General features: G+C 44.7%; 1 protein-coding gene across 2 annotated transcripts in view; it reads right to left on the bottom strand.

Annotated features, from left to right (window-relative positions):
- The window catches only part of PPP1R1C (protein phosphatase 1 regulatory inhibitor subunit 1C), a 44,859-nt gene that overhangs the window by 5,862 nt on the left and 11,778 nt on the right, over positions 1-27,219 (bottom strand). Inside the window, exons 3-4 of one of the 2 annotated variants that reach the window (XM_082201211.1) lie at positions 13,751-13,791; positions 11,028-11,099 (exon numbers count right to left, since the gene is read on the bottom strand). In XM_082201211.1, the coding sequence (XP_082057337.1) occupies positions 11,028-11,099; positions 13,751-13,791 (113 nt within the window). The remainder of the gene's footprint in view (positions 1-11,027; positions 11,100-13,750; positions 13,792-27,219) is intronic. The other variant, XM_082201210.1, reaches the window with a different exon arrangement.

The raw sequence follows: 27,219 nt of genomic DNA on the forward strand, positions 1-27,219 counted from the left end.
CCTACATTAACTAGGAAAAGCAGGGGACTTTTTAGGGGAATTGGGTCAAGGCTATATGGGAATCAGAGCTGATTGATGGTCCAGGCTCATATATGCAAGTGTGAATTTTATCATGTACAAAAAAATAAAGCACTTCTCTTCTGCATACATAAGGTTGGATCCAGAGCACCACGGGTTTGAGGGAGGTGACTTTCTCCCCTTGCAGCCCCCCAGGGCTACCTTGCACTCTAAAGTGGTGCTTCAGATTAAGAGCAGTTTCAGGTTAATTACGGACCTCTGGAACGAATTAAGTACTTAACCCGAGGTACCACTGTAGAAAAAGAAATAAATCTTTACTTAAAATATCAAGTGGGAGGGGAAAAAAATCAAACCCTAATTTCTTGTTCTTTACAATTTGACATACAAATGTCAAAGAGGTCCATCTATCCAGATTCATGTCCTATTTATGCCTCTTCATTCAGATACTATTATTGGATGCGCATTCCCAGCTCTGTACAGAGAGAGGGACATCTCCATCTGCTTATGGGAATGTTATATCTATGCTTATGCACACAATGGAAAAAACATAGCCTGGGACATTGGCCCTGATTAATCAAATCTCCTTAGATAAAGCATTTTAAAATTTCAACCTTGCTATATTAAGGTTTGCCATGAAATAGTTTAAAGGGTCAGACAGTGCCGGGTCAGTAAGTCAAGCAAGAGAAAGGAAAATGTTGATCTCTCAAGGGTCTATTTTTATCCTTTTCTTGATTTCTTCTTAAAATAATCATCCTTGGCTATATGTGCAACTTATTGTAGGAGGGCCAAGTTTCTGCAGCAGGCTAGGTGGGTGGTAGGTTTCTGCATTACTGCTTATGTTTGAGCAAAACTGATCAGTGTTTATATCTGTCGTTCTTCCAGATTTGCATTGCTTAGTTTAATATATATATATGTTATTAAAAATAAAGGTAATATACATATTAGATGATACTGAAAGAGTCTTAAGTAGCTTTTAAAAAGACCTATGTATTTTCTTATCTATTTGTAATTGCACTCTTGAAGCAAAAGAACAGGAACCCAGAAAAAAGCCCAAATTTCAGCATTTGAAACTCTCGGTTGTTTAGGTTACCTGGGGAACTATGAGCTCATTTGGGTGTATCAGTTTCTTGTTATCAGAATGAGCTTAACTGATAATTGGGTTCGTGCTTTCTCCCTCCTTCAGTGTTGATGTTGTTCACTGTTTCCTCCAAACCCAAACAAATTAAGGTTTGCCTTAGCTACAGTTCAAGAGAGCAAGCCAACTTCAAACCTTGGTATATGAAGCTGGTTTGTTTTAACTAGACATAGTTATGTTTAGCCACAGTTTAGGGTTTGGATGTAAAGCTAAACTGTGGTTAATCAAATACAGAAGCAAAAGCTCATGGTTGCTCTGGAGGAGTGGGAGGGAGGGAGAAGTGTGTGAGGTCAAGGTTTGACCAGGCTTGTTTAACAATAAACCCTACATCAGAAGGCAGCCTGTGCACAACCTCTTTGACTTCATAGAGAGAAAAGGCAAGAAATAAATTAGTAGCAATGAACTAATCATTGCCCTCCAATTTTCCTACTTTCCTACTGAAAGCACAGATACGGAGTTACAACTCAGAGTCAATAAGCCACTGTTTACACTGTCACTGCTCATCAGCCATGAAAACAGTAAAAGGCTGTGTTCAAAATAGTTGGCTGCTTTCCAGTTTATTATTTCATATCACACGACTTCCATTCCCTTTTCCCTTTCCCACATTTAAAAGGTGCAAACAACAGCATTGGCTCAAGATCAGTGCAGAGAGATGTTTCCTCCACACAACTGTGCTGTCACATCACTGCCTCCCCCCACCCTGACTGAACAAAGCATGCTTTCAATGGGAGGCTGATTTCGCTAGTGTAGAATCGCACCCTGTAGAAATCTTCTGCTGACAGCATCCCCCCAAAATGTAAGCAGCTTTTGTAGCTACAGGCAAGCCTCACTAGCATGTAAACATTTCAGATTTGCTGATTCCTTAAGTCTCTCCCTAGTCTTGTCAGCCAAATCAAAAGACTTCGGATGAAGAGCAGAAGCCCCTAGAGGTCAATTCAAGGACCACAGTTTTGGTCTCCAATCATCTCAGTTTATCTTCTTCTTTTGCAAAATAGCAAAATAAAATAAAATAAAATAATGGTTTATATACTGAAAGGAAGGTGGTGTTTCTGAAGGGAATGTTTCAGGTTCTGCAAAAAGCTTTGGGTGGGCTTCTCTTAGCAAGGGAAGGGAGAGGGAGAGAAAACCTAGCTTATGTGTAATAAAGCTTGGCATGGTTGCGTCATGGACTGGCTGGATTTGAAAAAATGGTGGGAGTCACCCACCCAAGAACCCACCGTGGAGGACACAGAAGATGACGACTTAGATCCCAGATCATGGTGGTGGTGGTGGGATGCTGAAGATCAGTCTGAGGAAGGAACGAGCTGGGAGGCGCTAGAAACAGGGGATTTGAGGAATCAAGGTGGGGATCAGGAGAAGGAAGGCCTTCCAGGACAGGTTAGAGGGCTGAGAGTCACAGTGGGAGTGCAGACTCAGACACAGAGGAGTCAGAGTTTGCCTTTTCTACCCAGCAGCAGGGAAGTCTCAGTCCTGCTGGCTCTCCTCTCCTCTGACACCCCGCTCAAGGAGCGTCCTGTACGTAGCTGAGCAATAGGGCAGGCAGGTGCAGAGGAGGAGGATACAGGCTTTGTCTGCTTTGGGAGGGATCCAGAGTGAGAGGCTAGAGGGGGAAGGGAGGGGCTAGTGGTCAATTTCAGCAATGTCTCAGCTGGTTTAAGATGAACCAGAGGATTTTAATTTGTTGTTATTTTCTGTTAATACTGTGGTGATCACACAGGGTCCCCGGACGTTTCACCATCTATTGATCCCTGTGCCACCACTTTATTTCTCGCTGCCACCACCCAGGCCCTGCCTGGTACAATACTGAGTCCAGCCAGGGTTAAATTGGAGCATAAACTTCTGTTTATTAATTGCAGTTTAATAAGTGTGTGGTTTCATAAACGGTCACAGTCAATTACAATCATGGGCTGCCTACCCAGACCTATAACCTCCGCTCCCTGCTCTCACTCACTAAACCACCTCTCAGATATTTACTTGTCTTCCTAGCTCCTAACTGTTCCTGACTCAGCTTATTTTGTTACACTAACTCAACCTACCCACAGACTCTATCCCAATTCACTCCCGCTCCAACCAACCACCCAACTCCCAACGAACTCCCCCTTCGCCCTTCCCAGAGCTGGTTATATAGTCCCTCTGACTCCACCCCCCTGGGTTCTGATTGGGTAACCTGTTTAACTATTTCACCTCCATCACTCTCATATGTTAACGTCACAAATACAAAGCTAATTGCATTCTATGCCTTCTGTGCTTCCCTGTCCTGTGGTTGACAGGTTGTTACATAAGAATGTAAGCAGCTGCCTGATAGCCCATTGAGGCTATTTGGTCAATCTATTCCAGGACTGCTTGTTCTGACTGGCTGTAGCTCTCTGGAGTCCACAACTATCATAATAACAATATAATAATAATTTTATTATTTATATGCTGCCCATCTGACTGGGTTGTCCCAGTCACTCTGGGCGGCTCCCAACAAAATATAAAAAACACATGGCTTGCTTCAACCTGAAGAGTGGAAGGGGATAGTTTAATGCCTACCAGAAGATGAGTGCAATGACAAACTTCTTATGCAACTGTTGAGGTGGAAAAGAAAGAGATGAGAAAAGGGCTGAGGACTGGAAAAACGAAGGTACTAAAAAATAACTAATGTTGTGATCCTATTGTCCCTGGGATTGTGCGCCTATGGTCCCTAGCACCATAAAGATAAAAGGCACCCCTGACCATTAGGTCCAGTCGCGGACGACTCTGGGGTTGCAGCACTCATCTCGCTTTATTGGCCGAGGGAGCTGGCGTACAGTTTCCGGGTCATGTGGCCAGCATGACTAAGCCGCTTCTGGTGAAACCAGAGCAGAGCATGGAAACGCCGTTTACCTTCCCACTGGAGCAGTACCCATTTATCTACTTGCACTTTAACGTGCTTTCGAACTGCTAGGTTGGCAGGAGCAGGGACCGAGCAACGGGAGCTCACCCTATCACAGGGATTTGAACCGCTGACCTTCTGATTGGCAAGTCCTAGGCTCTGTGGTTTAACCTACAGCACCACCAGATCAGGAGAGAGAACGCTCCAAATTTGGTGAGGGAGATCTGATGTTGCAATACCCCTCCTTGCCACCATGGGAATGTCTAGGTTCCTGACCCTATGGATCTTGGAGCCCCAATGTTTGTAGAGTAAAAGAGGGCGTATGCTGGTGTCCATTGGAAAAGGACCAGGAAAAAGGTTGGAGTCAAAGAATTCAATGACCCGGGAGAATCGCACCCTAAATATGGTTTGCAGGTGAATGAAGAGAGTGAAATGCAGAAAATAACATTGTTTTGTAGATTTGTTTGTTCCCTTGAAAGGTACCAGGGGAACCAAATGATATAAATCAAGGCTGACAGATCTCAGAAATCACCCCATGAGTGCAGTAAAACAACCCTCTGCCTTTCTTACCAGCCTGCCAAAAATAACAGCCACCATTGTTCTCTTTTATTTCTCCCTATAAAGCGCCCTTCCCGAAGATATATTTGCAGAGCCACTTGCAATAAACAGCAATGTCAAAAAATAAATGTATACAGTCAACATAAATAAAGTGAGGATCATTCCATTCCCGTGGTGGAAACCAAATATTTATCTCAAGCCATGCTTGTATATCTGCCTGGGATTTGGGTGGGAAGGGAGGCATGAAAAAAATCCCACGTACATTTATGGAAGAGGACTTATTTTAAAAACAAGGGATTTGGGGTTTTGCTATGTTTGTACTCAACACAATAGGGCAACAGAGGGTGGTTAAATTAATTCCCATGTGAGCCAGAGGAGGAAATGTCATGGAAATCTGTGTGTGTGTGTGTCCATGCGCATGGGGGACATTTCTGTCTGGACAATTCAATGAATACTGTAACATGTAGGGAAGCCTGGACAACAAGCCAGAAGCTGCCTTGATTTATCCCACATACACATCATAAATTGCAAAGGTGTCAAGTCCATGGCAAATCATATCATGGGTGGGTGTTTTTTTCCATATCTTTTTTATTAAATCTTTTTAATGATGCAACAAGATAAAAAAACTAATCTGTATAAAAACAGAAGAAAAACCCACACAGAGAGAAAGGGGATAATGACCCTTCTGTTGTGCTACTGTGTACCCTGTGCTTTTCTTGTGGAGACCATTTTTTAATTTTTGAGGGGTGGGGAAAAGTGTCTCTTAAGTGCAGTGGAAGCTCTTTTTAAAAGTTTTTTATTTATATTTTTCAAATTTATACATTTCATGAATTTTGCAATCCATTTAACATTTCAAAATCTGACTTCCTTCCCCCTCGTTCGGTGGTTCCCTAAATTTATTTTTTCATATCTTCTGCATATCCAAATTCATTTACCTTACTCATTTAATTATCTACTGTAAATGTATACTCTTATAAAACTGCAGGTTACTGCAACAATCCTGCTAATGTTTTTATCTGTTGATATTCGACAAACCATTTCGTTCTTTTATAGAGTTTGTTATCTTGATTTCTCATTCTTCCAGTAAGTTTCACCATTTCTGCATATTCCATAAGTTTTTTTATCCATTCTTCCTTTACTTGGGACTTTGCTTCTTTCCATTTTGGGGCAAGTTCAGCGGAAGTTCGACTTGTGTTATCTTTAGTTAATTTTTTAAAATGTCCACAGGCACATGTCACTCACATTTAAAGCAGATCTGATGAAAGATCCATCAGTCAACAAAGGTTTGGGTTCTTTTTGTGAGGGGGGGGGAGCAGGGAGAAGAGCAGAAATCATACTTCCTGTGTAGTATACTTCAATGTAGTATACTTGGGATACGGGCTGTGATCTTAAACCTCGCATAAGCAGTAAGCAAATTCACATGAGCTCTCTGTTGCTGCCATGTCGCTTCCACATGGCCACTCTGCTACTGAGCTGAGCAGCACTATAGAGCACTGGGCTTGCAGGAGGAGTAGCAGATTAAATTAATGGACTATGCCGAAATGGGAAAACGTATTGGAATAATGAGGGAAATGCAGTGCTAAGAATTTAAAAATGTAAGAAACCACAAAAGGGGTGTGGTGGGGAAGTCTAAATATATATGTTTGTTGGGAAAATATTGGATTTGTATGTTTTTAAAAAGAATAAGAAACTGATATATATATATATATATATATATATAGTCAAAGCTCTCATGTTTGTCTCTTTCTCTAGTCCAGGAACTGGAAGTGCAAAAACACACCCTTCAGATCCACTAGAGGGAGCCTTGTTACTAATAACAAGTTGCTTCAAAACCAAGCAGCGGGAATCCATTTTAAGAGTACTTGAGTGCTGTCATATTGATAGCGATGAAACAGAAAGTAATCTTGAAGCCTCTATATTTTGAAGAGCTCCTATATTTAACAAAACATTTTATCAGCTGTGTAAGTATCCTCTCTGCTCAGAGTACATCCACACAGAGCATAGAACTGGGGCAACTGTTGAATTTCCTACACCTAATAAGCAATCGGTGAAAACGCCGCATATTGATAAAAACAGTAACTTTTCAGTTGACATTAAATAGCAGCTGATAAACCTTTCAATTACTTCAGACTTTACCACCCACTATTTTAAACACAAAGTTTATCGCTGGCTTTATTTTGTCAGTTTAAATCAGCAATCCAGTTCAAACCCAACAGAATGAATTCAATCCAAAGATCTCATTCCACTCACGGAGGTATCCCTCCGTTCAGGAAGAGAAATGATTAAATTCAATTCAGTGTATGTTATCTCTGCAATATCCCCCGAGTTAGCTTTAATCCACAGATTTGTGAATTTTTGTATCTACTGCTAGAATTACACCCGGTTCTTTATCAATTCAGGAACACACTGCCAAGGTGACCTCTGCTTCTGAAGGGAATCCTTTTGTTATCTGATGATGGCTGTAACTGACGCAAATTATTTCCTGGTTGGACAGAAGGCAACATGTTTGGGATTGTGCAAGCATCCTGCTAACCTAAGCCCATTGGCCCATCTAACTCATTATTGTCTACACTGACTGGCAGAAGCTCTTCAGAGTTTCAGACAAGAACTATTCTCAGCCCTACCTAGAGAGACAATGGATTGAACCTGGTGCCTGCAAAGTATGGGCTCAACCATAGAGTTATTTCCCTTGCTTTCTTTGAAGTAAAACCAGCGTGCAATTAAGGGACAGGTAAGGATTGTTCCTGTTTTCTAAAGCATAATGTCACAAGGTAAAGGTAAAGGGACCCTTGACCATTAGGTCCAGTCATGGCCAACTCTGGGATTGCAGCGCTCATCTTGCTTTACTGGCCGAGGGAGCCGGCATACAGCTTCCGGGTCATGTGGCCAGCATGACTAAGCCCCTTCTGGTGAACCAGAGCAGTGCACGGAAATGCCGTTTACCTTTCCGCCAGAGCGGGACCTATTTATCTACTTGCACTTTGACGTGCTTTCGAACTGCTAGGTTGGCAGGAGCAGGGACCAAGCAACGGGAGCTCACCCTGTCACGGGGTTTCGAACCGCCGACCTTCTGATCGGCAAGCCCTAGGCTCTGTGGTTTAACCCACAGCGCCACCCGTGTCCTATAATGTCACAATGATGCTCTTTAATACCTTTGAGAGACTAAGCTGCTGTGGAGGATGACAAATGAAGAGATAGATGAATGAAGCAAGATGGCATTCCTCCGCCATCTCCCTAATCTGAGCTTGTATAAGGGAGGAAAGGCTTGCAAAAATGCATATATAGGCTACAATGCATACAGAGAGAGAAACAGAACATGACAAATTTGTGCCTCCTTTAGTTTTTAGTGAATGCGGGCTTTGCAACACTTTGTCCCTTTAGCCACTAAATGTGGCTAAAAAGCCAACGACTGCAGCCACTGACAAATCATGTTGACCCAACATGACAGTCCAATTAGAATCTCCCGCTTTAAACTTTAGCGTTGCCATAGCCAATCCAGCTCAAATATTTAAATGGATAACCCACCAAACGGGCTTAAACACTGAATAATTTCCCCATGAGTAAAACCAGTATCGTACCAGCGCACTCCTCAGGGGTAAAGGAATCCCCACTAAGGAGTAGCAGCCAACAATGCTATTGCCCTACCACCTTGACCGCTTTTCCCCCTGGGTAAATCTGAGGAACCTCAGGCCCAGCAGCCAAGTGTGGCCCTCAAAGGCCTTGGGATTCTTCCCCAGGCCAGGCCCCCTTTCCAGCCATGTTTTGCACCTTTGCTTGAGTGTTTCTGCCTGGCTGGCATGTGTCTTTGAGCTCTGTTTGTGCTTCTTGCTTGACTAGATGGAGGATAAAGAGTAACGTGTGTGGAAACTGGCCTACAGTACAAAAGGTAAGAATCACATAAATATATGTGAATCTTACATTTTGTACAGTAGGCCCATGATTGCTAATCTTCCACTGCCTTGTGGATTATCTTCTGGAGAAGAAAAGGTTAAGGATTACAGTGGCATAGCGCAGGTCGCCAGAGCTTGTAACAAGGCAAGTATTGTGCCCCCTCTACAGTGAAAAAAAAAACCCAAACACACAAATATATACCCCATGCATTCCTCCATACGGGGGGCAGGTTAGCCAGTGAAGCTGGCGTTCAGCTGTCCAAGCTATGGGTGCTTTCTGAGGTGCAGCAGTGGCTCAGCAGCTTTGAGGGCTCAGGGCTTTTGTGCCCGGGGCCACCACCCCTGTGGCCCTCCCCACGCGATGCCCTACACAAAATGGAGTAGAGTCTCTAAGACAATTGGATGGCATCTTGTATGCCTCCTTCCAGCAACTCCTGCAGCCAAGCTGGTGTCAAAGGGGTGTCACCTTGAATAAAACATTTGGGGGGTAGGCTGTGACGTTAACATATGAGAGTGATGGAGGTGAAATAGTTAAACAGGTTACCCAATCAGAACCCAGGGGGTGGAGTCAAAGGGACTATAAAACCAGCACTGGGAGGGGTGAAGGGAGGAGTTCGTTGGGAGTTGGGTGGTTGGTTAGAGCGGGAGTGAATTGGGATAGAGTCTGTGGGTAGGTTGAGTTAGTGTAGCGAAATAAGCTGAGTCAGTAACAGTTAGGGGCTAGGAAGACAAGTAAATATCTGAGAGGTGGTTTAGTGAGTGAGAGCAGGGAGCGGAAGTTATAGGTCTGGATAGGCAGCCCATGATTGTAATTGACTGAGACCGTTTATGAAACCACACACTTGTTCAACTGCAATAAATAAACAGAAGTTTATGTTCCAACTTAACCCTGACTGGACTCAGTATTGTACCAGGCAGGGCCTGGGTGGTGGCAGCGAGAAATAAAGTGGTGGCACAGGGATCAATAGGCGGTGAAACGTCCGGGGGCCCTGTGTGATCGCCACAGGGGCAAGTAAGCCCTGCCCTGCATAATGCACTTGACATGGTGCATGGACACCATTTGAATGGCAATGCTCATCAGCTTGGAGGGGCGGCCCTCTCAAATATTTTACTGGGGGGGACGGAGACCCCTTGGCCCCTTCGAGCAGGCTCCTATGTGCCAAACGTATTGCTCTGCTTTTCTTTGGACCGCATCCGTGAGGCTGGTGTGGGTGGGTGTGGGTGTGGGTCTTGTCATCTGGGCAGCCCAGGATCTCCATACAGACTGCCCAGGCTTGCTCCCCAGGCAGGTCACCTTGGTGTTGCTAACGCAGCGGTTTGACTTCACCCCTGGATGCACACTCCATTGTCTCTCAAGACAGACAGATGCCAACAATGTTGCCTCTGGTCCCTCCCCTGCTGGCATGTGGCCCTGGAAGAATGCCCAGAAGGGAAAGTGCTGAGAAACGTTTCTCTCCTGCCTTAGTTCATGAACAAATCTTCAGCTCCCTCTAGGGTTAATGAAGGGAAGCTTGTGCATTGCCTAAGACTACCAGATCTTCCCAGCATGCTGTTCCACATCAATCCATTCAGGTGCATTTCAAACATCTGAGACAGTGCTGGAAAGTGCAGCCCTGATCGATTCCCCTTGGCCACGCTCAGGTGATCTGGGCGTGCTTTACGGACAGCAGGTTTTATCCCTGGCTCTGCACCAGCGCATCACAGTTTGCTTGTGCAATTGGCCCCGTGTCTGTGTTTAATGGAGGGTTATCTGATAAGTGACCAGAACACAGGGGAAATGCTCCTGTGATGAGCAAATCCAAATCAAGAAGGTGTCAGGATTCCCAATCTGCGATTTTGCTTACCACACAAGTGCGTGTAAGCATCACTCGGGAGATGAGAACGATGGAGGCTCTTCAAATGGGGAGAGTGTCTCCCAGCATCCATTAAGCACAGAAATATAAGCCTCACAAGGATCCTGTGCCAAACGGCTCTCTCGGCTGCTGTCTGCCTTGTTCTGGAGATAGCTCTGCAATCAATAGCACTCGCATTGATTTTTCCAGTGCGCTGCATTCCAGTAAAACACACATACATAGCTGAGTAAGCCATTTCCTGCTAGAAGGGCGAGTGGATGATGCCTTGGAAAAAGTGCACAGGAAGGAAATTTGCTTTTTTGGGGAGAGGGAATTTATGCTGTCAGTCCCACACTAGCATGATATTGATGTCGTAGAAAAGCTATATTGCAATATTTAAGCAGAGAGGAAACATTGCATAGAGTCCGGAGGCTCCATTTTTTAGTGGCAGAGGATTTAGAATAGGGATTGGGTGCTGAATATGGCCCCCAGGTCTTCCTTTATGGCCCTCAGAATTCTCCTCAAGTAATCCCACCCCCTGCAGATACAAGTGAAAGAGCAGTGTGCTGACAGTCTTTCAAAGGTGTGTGGATCATGGCCATGTGTCTTTTCCACTCCATGTCATTATAAAGTTATCCTGTTAATGAGAGCCCAAGCTGGGAGTTACTGTTTAGTTTTGGGGTTTTGAAAGATGTCATGAACAACAAAATAGACATTATTAGCATGGCAAGAAACAGTACCTGCACAGTACCTTTCATGGCAGGAGGGGTATAGACGCTCTGCTTCCTCTGTTTGGGAGAAGCATTCTGTGTCTAAGGATAGAAAAGAATGATGTTTCAACAAAACCAAGAGCAAAGCAATAAAGTCAGACAATAAACTAGAGACATTTCTTCCTATTAGCAGTTTTCTCATGGTACCCCGAATGCTTTATATTTATAGTTACTAATATTGTTTGTTGACACCGCTTATTGATCCTGTATAGACAGTTATATTAGGTCTGAGCTCTTTAATTAAAAGGGTATGTTTGAAGCAAAAAGTACACACACACACACACACAGAGAGAGAGAGAGAGAGAGAGAGAGAGAGAGAGAGAGAGAGATATTTTGTGGGGACTGCTCTGAAATAGGATGATAGGATGATCACTCATTCAAAGTGAGAGTGCTGCTGATCTAAGAAGCATGTTTCACTCTCAATATGTCATCATCACATGGTCAACTATGATATGGTTGTGACAACATCATATTTATTTTGTGATCTCCAGTTGGCTAGGGTCATTCTTCCCAGGAAAAAGAAGGCCAAGTTTAAATAAGTTTTATGGGCTAGACATAATCAAACTACAGTTGTTCCACCTGTTTCTGAATGGTTAAGGAAAATAATGGATATTACTCAAAAGTGGAAAAAAGAATGAAATTTTATGAAGATGAAACGTGGAGCCTAAAATATAGCTTGGGATTTTGAAGGGAAATGGATTCTTTTCAACTCTTGATTATGTACCACATTTTATAGTCCATTACTTATTTTTTATGTTGCAGATAATCATTAATTTAAAAAGCCTGACTACACTAGAAAAAACATGCCATTGAATGATGTCAGTCTTGCAGCATTCTAAAGGGTCTGCAAAGTTCACCCTCCGGTACTCCAACACAGTGAAATTGTAGAAGTTAGTACTATATTTAAATCTTCACTTAGAAAGCTTTACTCCATTTCCCTAGGGGCTTAGATCTAGTACGTAAGAAGTATATTTTTAACATACCTAGCCTAATCAATGAAGATTCAGTAGCTATGTAAGTTGGCCTATAATATTTAAAGTGGTTCATAATAGTTTAAGGTAATGGATGGAAAGATGATATTTATGAATAAATTATTGGGTACATTCAGAGAGTGCTAATTATATTTATTGCATGATGGGATGTTGATGCTCTTCACTGAATGCTTTTAAATGTTTGGAGCTAAATCTGAAGGGGGGGAAATCAATAGTGTTCATTGCTATTTAAAGCAATGCTGGTTGTCTGAATCTCCAGTGAAAATGAGAGAGATTCAGGTCATGGAGAAGGAACACACAAAGGTGGAAAAAAAATCTCATCTCTGATTATGTTGGATATAATTTCCCTTATTTCCAAAGTTCAGATGCAAATGTAGATAGGGAGCCAAAAATGGCACCATAAGAGGGAGATATCAGAAGCCTTGAGGAAACCCCAAGGTTTGTGCAAATGTAATAAATCTATATTTTTTTTCCAGCCTAATGGGGGGGGGATGCTAAAAATAGCCCAGTGAGGAGTGGGCATGCTCGGTGGCCAGAATATTGACTGATGGAGGAGGGGAATGGAAAACTGTTGGAAAAACACTGCAAGGGAGCCCTCCATGCTGCAACATATGGTTGCAGTTTCCTCTTGCTTTAAGTCTGAGTTTACACATTTAATATGAAACCAGTGGTACTGAGCTCAAAGGGTCTCATACTGTTAGAAAATACAATTAAGAGCACAGCTTTCCCACATATCTGATGGCTGTATTAAGAATTGGGGAATGCTTCACTCTTACATCCAAATAGGTATGAATGTGTAATAATCCTCTGCTGACAAAGAGCCCAAAGCTCCATGTTTTGCTATTCTGAGTGTGCTGTGTGACTGAAAGAATGCAAGTTCAAAGCAAGAACTCATGCAGAGATGCAGCAGGCACCCCCTTTGAAGATAGGTATCTGCATCAGGAGTGAATGAATGACCAGTCACCAGGTGAAATGAATCACTCCCAAAGGAGACTGAAGGAGCCAGTTTAAGAGCAGTGAGTTGTTAATGCTGCAATCTTATACACACTTACTTGAGAGTAAGTTCCATTGAATTTAATAGGCCTTACCTCTTGTAGATTGCACTGTCAGAGACTTAACAGAGTGTAGCATTTTGGACCAGCGCCTGCAATTATTTTAATTAATATATTTTTTTATTCACTTTCGTAGTTCTCTCTCTACACACCAGTTCATCCCTGAAGGAGCATCTTCACTCCCATCATTCAGCCAGGACACTGAGGTCCAGCTCCGAGGGCCTTCTGGCGGTTCCCTCACTGCAAGAAGTGAGGTTACAGGAAACCAGGCAGAGGGCCTTCTTGGTAGTGGCACCTGTCCTCAGGAACACCCTCCCATCAGATGTCAAGGAAATAAAAAACTATCTGACTTTTAGAAGACATCTGAAGGCAACCGTGTTTAGGGAAGTTTTTAATGTTTGATGTTTTATCATGTTTTTAATATTCTGTTGGGAGCTGCCCAGAGTGGCTGGGGAAAACCACCAGATGGACGGGGTATAAATAATAAAATTACTACTACTACTACTACTACTACTACTACTACTACTACTACACAATTTAGGAAGTCTTGCTTAAGTCCACTGCAGGATAATCATAAGAAAAAAGTAACATATTTCTGAATGTTTGTTAGACAGCAATTTATCAATTTCTTAAAGCATAATGAACTTACATCATCTTGGGAGTTGTTGTTCATTCTCTTCTCATCTATTTCTATAAGAAAAGAAAAATACAATTAGGAGACTGCCAAGCTCCTATTTTCTAGACATAGCCCAACATGATAAGATACTGGAATTTAATACTGACATAATCATTGTTGGCTGTGGTCTGCCAAAAGATCCTTTAGTTATACTGCTTGGGTATCTTAAAGGAGCTGTACCTCAAAAATATATTGAGATGAATACTCATTTATTAATGGCAGCCAGCCAGGAATGGGGTGGAGGGAGAGAGTGGGGAGCTGACCTTCCCAGAATAGGGGTGGGGGGGAAAGGATACTGCCTATATGGCTAAACTGATAAATATAGTAAGGACCAAAGAAGGCAGTCGATAAGATAACAGGTTTGTCAAGAAATGGAGTTTATTTATAGCTGCTTACTACAAAAAAAGTCTTGAAGTGAATTACAGTGGTACCTCGCAAGACGAACGCCTCGCAAGACGGAAAACCCGCTAGACGAAAGGGTTTTCCGTTTTGGAGGCGCTTCGCAAAACGAATTTCCCTATGGGCTTGCTTCGCAAGACGAAAGCCCATAGGGAAATCTCCGGGGCAGCGGGGAAGCGCAGCGCGTCTTCCCCACTGTCCTCGGACCTCCTCCGAAGGCTGGTAGTGGGAGGAGGGCTCCCCGCCCCACCGCCAGCCTTCGGAAGGCTGCCCCGAAGGCTGGCGGCGGGAGGAGGGCTCCCCGCCCCACCGCCAGCCTTCGGAAGGCTGCCCCGAAGGCTGGCGGCGGGGCGGGGAGCCCTCCTCCCGCTGCCAGCATTCTGAGCAGCCTTCCGAAGGCTGGCGGTGGGGCGGAGAGAACTTCTCCCCGCGCCAGCCTTCGGATGGCTGTCCTGAAGACTTGCGGTGGGAGGAGGGTTTTCCTTCCCACCGACAACATTCAGAATGCTGTTCTGAATGTTGGCGGTGGGGAGGAAAAACCCTCCTCCCACCGCAAGCCCCGGGAACAGAGGAGAAGCGCTGTGCCCCTTCCCCTCTGTTCCCATACCTGTCCTGAAGGCTTGCGGTGGGGAGAAAAGCCCTTCTCCACACCGCCAGCCTGGCAAGCGGTTTCCATAGGAACGCATTAATTGATTTTCAGTGCATTCCTATGGGAAACCGTGCTTCGCAAGACGAAAAACTCGCAAGAAGAAAAAACTTGCGGAACGAATTAATTTCGTCTTGCGAGGCACCACTGTATAAAAAAATTAAGAGACAAAAGAATAACAAAAGTCAAAAATTACAGTAAAACCACTGCAATCAGCCACAACATGGAAAAGAAAGCCTCTTCCCCCACCCCAAAAGAGTGACAAATTGATATGAAGGTGTAGAAATGTGAGAGACCAAAAAAACCCCAGCCCTCCTTCATTGCTCGAGACGTAAGTTTCACAATGAATGAAAACTGAAATGAATGGGCCCTGTCCATGCCAAGTTTCCATTGGTTCAGAAATGAATGCAGCTCTCCACCCCCACCCCCTACAAATAATTATGAATCGTCATCATTGGCAATTTTCATGAAATGCTGCTTATTATAACATGCAAAATGTTTTAACCTGGAATACTCATTAAATTACAGTAAAAGTAGCCATATCTGCTACCTCAGAAGAATCCCTGACCATCACCACGACTCTTGCTCTGAGCAGACGTAGAAGCTCTCGACGAAACAGGATACAGTATATGTGAGACCAATACTCTTTCTCTCTTACTCACTCTCTCACACACACAAACACACAGCCTTAAGTTAAAATATTCATCTCATTAAACATTGGCTCAGTAGTTTATCACACTCTCTTCTCAAATTATTGAGTGTGTCTTCTTTTGTTTTCACCTATCAAAGGAAACTTTGCCACAGAGGTGCATGTAATGAAAAAGGTCAGGATTGGGCCTACAGAGCATTAGCAAGGGGTCTCTGTAAACCATAAAAGATCCTCTTATTGCAAAGGGGTAGCTAGAGGCCCATTTTCATTATTACCCCTGCGTTGAGAAGGGACTAAGAACTTGATATTTCTGCAGCTTTTTACATACTAATCCACATCTAAATCATTGGTTAATCCTTTAGGGAACTTTAATGACGAGAACAGAAGAGGAAGTATGATTAATAACAGCAAAATATACACACACAGCACTGTAATAAAATAGGGAAAATACTATCTCTCTGCCCCTTCTTCTCCGCCAGCTCCAATATTATGGCTCACAGTATTTGGTCTAAAGTCTAGCTGAGACTTGGCACATAATTTGATGACATTGATTTATGGAGGAAACAATCACATCTCAAATTTTCTCACCCATGCTGGATTTTTTTATTTCATTTTTTAAGGCCCCACATATAATAGAATGATTTTCCTTTCCTTTCCTTTTCTCATAACAGCTTTCAAAAATGGCTTTGATTCTGTTTTGGAACCAGGATGATGCCTCAGACATAGCCTCTTTTAAATTGTTTGGAAGGAAATCTGAAAAAAGTTGAATGCCCTTTTTGAACAAAAGGTTACTAAAAAGACCTCAAAGTACAGCCAGCAAGTTTTCAGTTGGTAAGCCTGGGAGTGAGGCAGGGGAACCAAACAAATCATCATCATGAACAACAACAACAACAAAAGATATAACAGTACGGTGGTACCTCAGATTACATACGCTTCAGGTTACATATGCTTCAGGTTACAGCCTCCGCTAACCCAGAAATAGTGCTTCAGGTTAAGAACTTTGCTTAAGGATGAGAACAGAAATCGGGCTCCAGCGGCGTGGCAGCAGCGGGAGGCCCCATTAGCTAAAGTGGTGCTTCAGGTTAAGAACAGTTTCAGTTTAAGTACGGACCTCCGGAACGAATTAAGTACTTAACCTGAGGTACCACTGTATAACCACATGGATTTCTATGCTTTTCTTTTTTCTTTTTTTTAACATAGGCAATAATCTAAAAAAAGAACCTCAATTAAACCATGGACATGAAAGCTGTGGCTCTCCAGGTGCTATTGGACAACACTGCCACCAACTCTACAGGGCCGAGTCCTCGGCTCCTTCAATATTTGTGGGGAGTGGGCCCAGACCCCTCAATGTTGAGGGGGTGGAGGAGGCTGAGCATGGTGGGGCTTCAGTGGTTGGATCCTTCTGAGTGAAAGAAGAAGAAGAAGAAGGAGAAGAAGAAGAAGAAGAAGAAGAAGAAGAAGAAGAAGAGGAGGAGGAGGAGGAGGAGGAGGAGGAGGAGGAGGAGGAGGAGAAGAGTTTGGATTTGATATCCCACTTTATCACTACCCGAAGGAGTTTCAAAGCGGCTAACATTCTCCTTTCCCTTCCTCCCCCACAACAAACACTCTGTGAGGTGAGTGGGGCTGAGAGACTTCAGAGAAGTGTGACTGGCCCAAGGTCACCCACCAGCTGCATGTGGAGGAGCGGGGAAGCGAACCCGGTTCACCAGATTACGAGTCTACCACGCTTAACCACTACACCACACTGACAAGAGAGGAGGAGCTGCTGGCCACTGAAACCATGACATGCTAGGCTCCACGCTCGGGCTCCTCCTGGTGATGCGACATGCGTATGACATCACACACACACAATGTGCTCCTGGCCCCCTCAATCTTGGGCACGAGTTGGCGCCTCTGTTGGACAACAGCCTCCATCATCCCTGACAATTTGCCGTGAGGGCTGAGCCTGATGGGAACTGGAGTCAAGCAATATCTGGAAGCCCACAAATTCTCCATCCCTGATCTGAGTCAGTTCCGGACCGAAGGCATCACCAGGGTCTATTAGTGAGCCACTGGCTACATTCAAAAGAACCAACTGATGCCTCCTGGTCAGGGCTGGTCCCCTCATAAGGCAAGGTGAGGTGACCGCCTCAGGCAGCAGGATTGCAGGAGCAGCAGAACTGGCATTGTTGGCCACCCTAGGCTCCCTTCCATCTGGCCAATTTTCCTTGTCAGAGAAGCTGGAGTTGTCTGGAGACCATTCCTCCAAAAGCTACATTTTCCTGAATTTCTGTTGAAGGGGGATTGATTGTTAAAACACTCTGGGAATCAACTGTAGCTTTCTAAGGGAAACAGAGGTCTCCTAACAGCTCCCAGCACTCCTGACGCCATCACACCAGGTAGGAAATTCTTACCTATCTATATTAAAAAGTCCTATAGCATTCTGCAAAAATAAGCAAGAATATTGATTTTGGTAAACAAGCCACTCTCTTCTCAACAGCATTCCGTATTTGTGGAGCTACTCTGTGCCTCTGTAGAGATATTGCTTTACCTCATGATAAGAGGGACTCGGAAGATAACAGAAGCAGTCTAGGTGCTTATCAGTCCCTGGCACCAAAGCCTTTAGGACTATTGTAACAGGAAGCTATCTGTATTGAAAATGATGTGTAAATAATTCCCTGGAATTGAGGAAGCTTGTTTCTATGGCGCTGCTCTGAATGGAGCGACGATCAGAGAAAGGATACAAGGTTCAGTTATGAAATTATTGAGCGTTCTTTCAGATTTCTCCATTTGCAAAAGCACTCTGACACACCCAGAGACAATCAAAACCGATCTGTTGTTTAGAGGCTACAACACTGCAGCCTGTGGGAGAGATTTATGCCAGAGATGAATACACTGAAAGTATCAATTGCACCTGTTTTTGAACCAATGCATTGAGTCAGATGCAAAGTGCAGAACTATGAGACTGATTTTCATCACAGAAAAACAAATAAAACAAAGCAGGCTGCAATCCTACAGCCTGCAGAGGTTCAACAAAATGTCCCTGAGGCCTAAGTGCTAATAGGAGGTGTTGTTCCTTGAACACATCTCTCTCACACAAACAGTGACACCTCAAATAGGATACAAGATGCATGTTGTTTGGAGCATTTCCTTGTTGAAAAAGGAATTCATAATTTTTTAGAAATAAATAAATACAGTGGTACCTCAGGATAAGAACTTAATTCGTTCTGGAGGTCTGTTCACCTGAAACTCTTTTTAACCTGAGGTAACACTTTAGCTAATGGGGCCTCCTGCTGCCGCAGGTGCACAATTTCTGTTCTCATCTGAGGTAAAGTTCTTAACCCAGGGTACTATTTCTGGGTTAGCGGAGTTTGTAACCTGAAGCGTCTGTAACCTGAAGCTTCTGTAACCCAAGGTACCACTGTAAATAAATACATATTTCATATAGAACAGCAGAATTTGTCATTTTGAGCCTGTGCCCCCCAGGCTGCAAGGCAGGACCACTACATATTTTAAACCTGTAGATTCTATCTGAATTTTTATCCATCCAAAGGGACCATTCAGACGTCTCTCCCCATACGCAGGGCCAACCCTACCATTAGGCTGAGTGAGGCAGTTCCTTCGGGCAGCAGCTGCTGAGGGGTGGCAGCAAAGTGTCGGAAAGCACAGGGGCGAAATTGTGTGTGAGGAAGGTGAGCCTGCAACCTGGATTCAGGAACTAAAGTATTTACCATCACAAAAGAATGGCCAGACTGCCCAAGTAATGCAAGCAGTGACCAGGTATCCTGGCAAACAGGATTTCTGCTGTAGACCACCTCCTTCTGTGATGTATGTATGATGTTTCTGGGTGGTGGTCTTGGGCTACAGGGTGGGCAATTTCAGAAGTCTATCTAAGGGCTTGCGCACCATTATTCAGAGTTCTCCTCCCTCCCATGTGTGGTGAGTGGGGACCCTGTTGCAACAGTTCCTTAAATAAAGATCAGGCTTACTAGCCGCTTTGCTTCTCAATATACTCCAGTTTGCCTCTGTTATTTTCTCCTACCAATAGGGAACCCACTTAAGGACTCTATATGGGCTATAGGTAAAGGTAAAGGTACCCCTGCCCAAACGGGCCAGTCTTGACAGACTCTGGGGTTTGTGCGCCCATCTCACATCTATAGGCCGGGGGCCAGCGCTGTCCGGAGACACTTCCGGGTCACGTGGCCAGCGTGACAAAGCTGCATCTGGCGAGCCAGCGCAGCACACGGAACGCCATTTACTTTCCCGCTGGTAAGCGGTACCTATTTATCTACTTGCACCCGGGGGTGCTTTCGAACTGCTAGGTTGGCAGGCGCTGGGACCGAGCAGCGGGAGCGCACCCCGCCGCGGGGATTCGAACCGCCGACCTTTCGATCGGCAAGCCCTAGGCGCTGAGGCTTTTACCCACAGCGCCACCCGCGTCCCTATATGGGCTATAGAATACCTCATAAGGGAAAGGGAGCAGTTTTTCTTATAGCAATACCATGATGCGCCCAGCCGAGCTTCCTTTTAACACACAAAGCAGTGACCTGATCAAGTTTGCATATAAATGGTGTCAGGTTCAATCCTAGTGAAAAGACTTCAGGAAACAAGACTGGGAGAGTTCTTTGCCTGAGACTTAGGGGAGCCAGTGTCTGGCCTCAGTGGTTTGTCTCAGCAACAGAGACTCCCTTATCTTCTTTCTTCTATAAACACCCTTTTAATAACATTTGCTTTATAAATGAAAGGAAATGTGTTAACTAGTAGCTACATATTAATGCTTCGGGTGGACATTTCCATTGTGCTTTATTTCATGTTGGTGACGTCATGGGATAATGTCCCCGCAACTGATCTTATCTTCTGCAAAGTCTCGTAAAGATAAAGAAGTTATAGGGAGTATAAATTGCAGCTAACGCGCCAATTAGAAGCACTCTGGCTTCCACGATCAATAAACCACCCACTGGGTAATTAAATTTAACAAAATAAATCAGCTAGCCAGAGAAAGGGAAAACAAAGTGAGATCGCTGAGATGAAGCTCTGATGTTGAGATGTGAGATACATCCCCTCCCTGCTCTGTTTTGGAAGCAACAACTCCCAAATACAAACCACATTCAGACCTTACAAGTTTCTGCTTCTGATAGTGCATTCTTTCCTACATTAACCCCTGCAAGAGCAAAGCCTTCAAAATTATATTCCTGACAAATTAAATCTACTAGTACATCTTGAATGAAAACACCCACATACTGTTCTCTGTTGCTGTAGCTAGTAAGAACTATTCTAGCCTCTCCTAGGGAATATTGACATTACAGGGACTCAAGGAAGTGATTTTCTACTGTCGTCATATATGCAAAGGATACATGATTGATGATCCATTTACAAAGACCACATGTACAGGGGTTTTTTTGTAGGAGGGGGGAGGGGAAATGGAGCCGAAAATTGGCAGAACCACTATTGCCCCTGATGACTGCCTTGGAGTTTTTAAGAAACTGATGGTGTTTGTTTCTATGGGTCCTGGAAGGGAAAAGGTACGTATAGGTTTCTTGATTTACTTTCTAATGAAGCTTATATATCCATGAATGGTCTAAACTTAAATTCTAAACTAGGGATGAGGGAACCTCAGGTTGGGTTGGGGGCAAATGCAGCTCACCAAGTCTCCAAGGACCCTAATGTCACAGACTGGTTGGACACAGAGGAATGGTGGAAGGAACTAGCTAGGGAGCCCCCAAGGGAAGAAGGCTCAGAGACAGGGGATTGGTGATGGAACAACAATGAGTGGTCAGGAGAAGAGGGAAAAGACTGGGAAGAGGAGGTGTCAGAAGCTGAAGAGGGAACAGGGCTTAGTGAGCAGCAACAGTCTGTGGAATCAGCAGTCCAGAATCAGAGGCAGAACCTGAAGCAGGAGAAGAGGGAGGCTGAGAGGCAGAGATCAGGCCAGCTGGGGAAGAGGCGCAGATGTCTCTCACTCCTGCTGCAACAAGCTGCCCTCCCCCTGGTCTCCAAGAACCAGGAGAGGCATGAAGAGGGTGAAAAATTAGCTTCACACAGGTGCAGTCTCAGATTGCTTGAGGAAAACCCTGGAGAGGACGGGACTTAGGCAACTGTGGGAAGGCAAGCAACTGCTACATGGGGACAAGACCGGCTGAATATGAGCTGCTGTGCTCATTCATCCTGACACTCCTGTGCCCTGCTTTTGCTTCTATAGAGTTACCTCCAACTTGCTTGGTGTGATTTGCTGTTGGTTTGCTCCTTTCACCTTCCCACAGCACACCCCTTCCCCAGCTGCATCACCTGCTGACCTTGCACCAAGCCCTCCTTGAGAGTATTTACCTGACTGGAATGTGTCCTCGAACTCTGATAATGCCTCTTGCCTGCCTCAATGGATAGAGAGGGTTGTGTGAGTGTGTAGAAACTAGCCCATCGTACAGAGATAACATCTGCATCTCTTCCTCTGCCTAATTTTCCCTATGGCCCTGTCACGTTGCCCCCCAGAAAGATGCTCAGACGGGAATGTGACTGTCAGGGTGAAAAAGGTTCCTGGCTTCTAGTCTAAATGAACTGAATGGTGTAGAATCACCTTGGTAACAATAGCTGCACCTTTGGCATTTCCCTCAGCCTCCTCTCCTCTCCTCAGGAGTTTTTTGGGCAGCTGCTGCTGCCGTCCCTGGTCTCTGAGCTGCCCCCCTTTGCCCCAAAGAGAGGTGCCTCGCAGCTGCATCATTCGCCTGCGGAGCTTATAGCCAGGGCTGCTGGAACAAACAGCCATGCAAGCCTCTGGGAGGCAGAGACATGAGAGGGCATCAGAGGAGGGAGGGAAAGAAAGAGGGACAGAGGCCAGTGTTGCCCACAGCACTCCTGACCATCATTAAAGGCACCCCAGGGTGCCATGGCACACTGGTTGAAAACCACTGCCCTACACCATACACAGTGGGAGTGTCACAAAACAGACATAAAACTTAGGGAAGTGCTGGGTGAGATCCCATGGACAGCAATACTAAAAGGAAAGGGAGTTCATGATGGCTGGGAGTTTGTTAAGAGGGAGATAGTAAAAGCACAACGACAGGCAATACCAATGAGACGGAAATGTGGAAGGTGCCTAAAGAAGCCAGGGTGGCTATCTAAAGAACTTTTAACTGAATTAAGATTAAAAAAGGATGTGTACAAAAAATGGAAAAGGGGGGAAACCACCAAAGAGGAATTCAAACAAATAGCCAGCACGTGTAGACACAAAGTCAGAAAAGCTAAAGCACAGAATGAACTCAGGCTTGCTAGAGAGGTTAAAAGCAACAAAAAAGGCTTTTATGGGTATGTTCGTAGCAAAAGGAAGAACAAAGAAACAGTGGGGTCACTCAGAGGAGAAGATGGTGAAATGCAAACAGGGGACACAGAAAGGGCTGAACTCCTCAATGCCTTCTTTGCCTCAGTCTTCTCCGATAAAGAAAACAATGCCCGACCTGAAGAATTTGGAGCAAATGATTCAGCAAAGGAAACACAGCCCAGAATAACTAAGGAGATAGTACAAGAATATTTGGCTAGTTTAGATGTATTCAAGTCTCCAGGGCCAGATGAACTGCATCCAAGAGTATTAAAAGAACTGGCAGATGTGATCTCAGAACCACTGGCAGTCATCTTTGAGAATTCCTGGAGAACAGGCGAAGTCCCGGCAGACTGGAGGAGGGCAAATGTTGTCCCTATTTTCAAAAAGGGGAAAAGAGAGGACCCAAATAATTACCGCCCAGTCAGTCTGACATCAATAGCAGGGAAGATTCTGGAGCAGATCATTAAGCAAACAGTCTGTGAGCACCTAGAAAGGAATGCTGTGATCACCAATAGTCAGCATGGATTTCTGAAAAATAAGTCATGTCAGACTAACCTGATCTCGTTTTTTGACAGAATTACAAGCCTGGTAGATGAAGGGAACGCAGTGGATGTAGCCTACCTTGATTTCAGCAAGGCATTTGACAAGGTGCCCCATGATATTCTTGTAAAGAAGCTGGTAAAATGCGGTCTTGACTATGCTACCACTCAGTGGATTTGTAACTGGCTGACTGCCCGAACCCAAAGGGTGCTCATCAATGGTTCCTCTTCATCCTGGAGAAGAGTGACTAGTGGGGTGCCACAGGGTTCTGTCTTGGGCCCGGTCTTATTCAACATCTTTATCAACGACTTGGATGATGGACTCAAGGGCATCCTGATCAAATTTGCAGATGACACCAAACTGGGAGGGGTGGCTAACACCCCAGAGGACAGGATCACACTTCAAAACGACCTTGACAGATTAGAGAACTGGGCCAAAACAAACAAGATGAATTTTAACAGGGAGAAATGTAAAGTATTGCACTTGGGCAAAAAAAATGAGAGGCACAAATACAAGATGGGTGACACCTGGCTTGAGAGCAGTACATGTGAAAAGGATCTAGGAGTCTTGGTTGACCACAAACTTGACATGAGCCAACAGTGTGACGCGGCAGCTAAAAAAGCCAATGCAATTCTGGGCTGCATCAATAGGAGTATAGCATCTAGATCAAGGGAAGTAATAGTGCCACTGTATTCTGCTCTGGTCAGACCACACCTGGAGTACTGTGTCCAGTTCTGGGCACCACAATTCAAGAAGGACACTGACAAACTGGAACGTGTCCAGAGGAGGGCAACCAAAATGGTCAAAGGCCTGGAAACGATGCCTTATGAGGAACGGCTAAGGGAGCTGGGCATGTTTAGCCTGGAGAAGCGGAGGTTAAGGGGTGATATGATAGCCATGTTCAAATATATAAAAGGATGTCACATAGAGGAGGGAGAAAGGTTGTTTTCTGCTGCTCCAGAGAAGCGGACACGGAGCAATGGATCCAAACTACAAGAAAGAAGATTCCACCTAAACATTCGGAAGAACTTCCTGACAGTAAGAGCTGTTCGACAGTGGAATTTGCTGCCAAGGAGTGTGGTGGAGTCTCCTACTTTGGAGGTCTTTAAGCAGAGGCTTGACAACCATATGTCAGGAGTGCTCTGATGGTGTTTCCTGCTTGGCAGGGGGTTGGACTCGATGGCCCTTGTGGTCTCTTCCAACTCTATGATTCTATGATTCTATGATTCTATGCTGTTAGCGGCAAGAATGGCAACAACTACGCACTGGTACTGCCCACTGAAAGGATTGGCTACAAAATTTGGAACCAACTCATAACAGACAAGTTACCGTAAGATGTGTCTGAGGACACACACAGTATCAGATCAGGTTAAAAATACTTGGGAGTGGTTCTTGAACTCTGCAGATAGGATAACGTCTGCTACATTACAACACTGTTGAATTATTAGCCTATTGTGCTGTAAATGGTAAAGTATATTGTTTGTTGGATTCCTGCCTCCCCACCCCCTGCTGTTTCTGCCATAGATTTTGCCCCACCAGCAGCCAGCACTGATATGTGATATTTGACAGATGCCAGTCAATGCTGGATGCTGCTACCATACTATGAAAGACATACGTGTGTGAATCAGCCCAGGGGGTTGTGCACCTCCATCTTTCACAATAAACAAATCTGTACCAGCGTTTCCAGGTGTGCATTCTGATTCAGTGCCATATCATTTAATCAAATATTTCCCACACAGAGAGAGATATGATAGGTTATAAGCCCTGAAATCAAGTTAAAATTAAACTTAAAAGTCAAATAAACAAATAGTGAACTGCAAAAATTGTATAGTACTGTAACAGGGAGAGAAACAGCCATGTAGTTTTCTTCACCTACAACCAGTGTGTGACTGTTGTTTTTGACCGATGTGTGGCTTTGCCCAGAGATTTTATGTCTAAGCCATAAGTACAAATTTGAAACTGAAAGCATCTGTTTTTGGTTTTCGCTAGCAGCCGCCCTGCTCTGCCAAAAGATGCAGCTCTGCTCTCTTGAAAATGAAGCTTGAAGTTACGTGAGACATCTTTCTAAATAACAACCCTCACCACCATCCAGGGTTCTAAGAGTGCTTTCCAGAAATGCCACATAGGAAAGATTTTAAATATCACAGCCAGATGGTGATATTAAGACATAATTTAGGAAAGACTTTCCTCCCATTCGTTCTATGCCATTGTCCTCTGTGGACTAGTGTGGGACCTGATCATGGCTGTAGCCAAGTGCAGGGCAGGTAGGGGCAACTGCTCCCCCCCCAAATCCATAAAAATCAATAAAAATACATAGCTAAGTGAGGTTCTGCCTCCCCTAACAAAAGGCCTATCCCACCCCACTCCACCCCCCACAAAAAATCCTGGCTACGCCCATGGACCTTATTACTTCCCAGATGAGCCAAAATGCATCTAGGCTCCCTGTTGCTCTCTGGCTTCCTGTGACTACAATCCCAGCTGCTTGCTACAGAGGATCCCAACAAGATGGATTTCAGTGACCTGAATATAACTAATGTGTAGAAAGGACTTGATGAACTGAAAAGAGAGATGATGTACATACTTTTGTAACCCAAGAAAATCTTCAATTAAAATTATGTGTGTGTGTGTGTTTCCCATCTGCAAATCTTCTATTGTAAAACAAATTTTTTTGTTTTACAATAGAAAACAAAGAGTTTGCAGGGCATCAGTTGAAGAAGGAGCAAAAAGGGTTTTCTTGTGTGTGTGTGTTTCTTTGTGGCTGATTAGCTGTTTTCCCTGTGTAAAGGTCAGGGGGGCAGGGTTTCTGTTGAGGCAGGGGATTAGCTGTGGGAGGAGCTTATCAGAGTTTGCAGGGCATCAGTTGAAGAAGGAGCAAAAAGGGTTTTCTTGTGCGTGTGTGTGTTTCTTTGTGGCTGATTAGCTGTTTTCCCTGTGTAAAGGTCAGGGGGGCAGGGTTTCTGTTGAGGCAGGGGATTAGCTGTTGGGAGGAGCTTATCAGAGTTTGCAGGGCAGCGGCGCGCGCCTAGCGGCGCGCGCAATTAGATCCACCTTTTAGATTTAGGGGAGCTAGTCTCAAACGTTTGTTGGGGGAGATCTAGGTGTTTTTTTGTGTGGGGGAAGTTATTTGTCCTGTCTTCAAGCTTTTTATGACGGAGGACCTCTGTAGCCAACCCCAACGACACGATCTCAAGATGGAAGGGGAGGGAACAGTTGCAGTCGCCTGCGATTCCTGCGCAATGTTTGCCATCTTGCCAAAGGTTGCAGGCAGCTTTACCTGCAGCAATTGCATGTTGATTGCCCTCTTAAAAGACAAAGTCCAGCAACTGGAGGAACGTGTAGCTACACTCCAAAGAATTAGAGAGCTGGAGCTCTTCTTGGAAGCAACAGAGCACACCGTCTCCACCAAGGAGGAGACAGGGGACTCCCCTGAGAAGGAGGATAGTTCACCAACACAGGAGCCAGATATATGGAGAAACGTGACTCAAAGAAGTAGGAGGCCCAGGGTTCACTCTGATTGCTTAGAAATACACAATCGCTTTGAGGTCCTCTCCCCTAGCATGGAAGACGAAGAGCAGACTCCATTTGAGGATCTCTCCCTCATTACAGTCGATCAGGTATATGAAGACGAGCAGCAAAATCAGTCCTCAGGGAATGTGCAGGCGACCTTGGAACGGACAGCTCACGGAAGAACCCCGGCCAAACCCAAGAGGAGGCGTGTAGTGGTGATAGGGGATTCCCTACTGAGGGGAACAGAAGCAGTGATCTGTGGGCCTGACAAGATGTCTCGGGAAGTGTGCTGTCTCCCCGGGGCTAAGATCCAAGATGTAACTGAATGACTGCAAGGAATCATAAAACCCACTGACAAATACCCCTTCCTCTTGGTTCATGTGGGAACCAATGACACTGCAAGCAATAGC

The sequence above is a fragment of the Podarcis vaucheri genome (genome assembly GCF_965113315.1).
Source record: "Podarcis vaucheri genome assembly, chromosome: 1".
NCBI classification, from domain to species: domain Eukaryota; kingdom Metazoa; phylum Chordata; class Lepidosauria; order Squamata; family Lacertidae; genus Podarcis; species Podarcis vaucheri.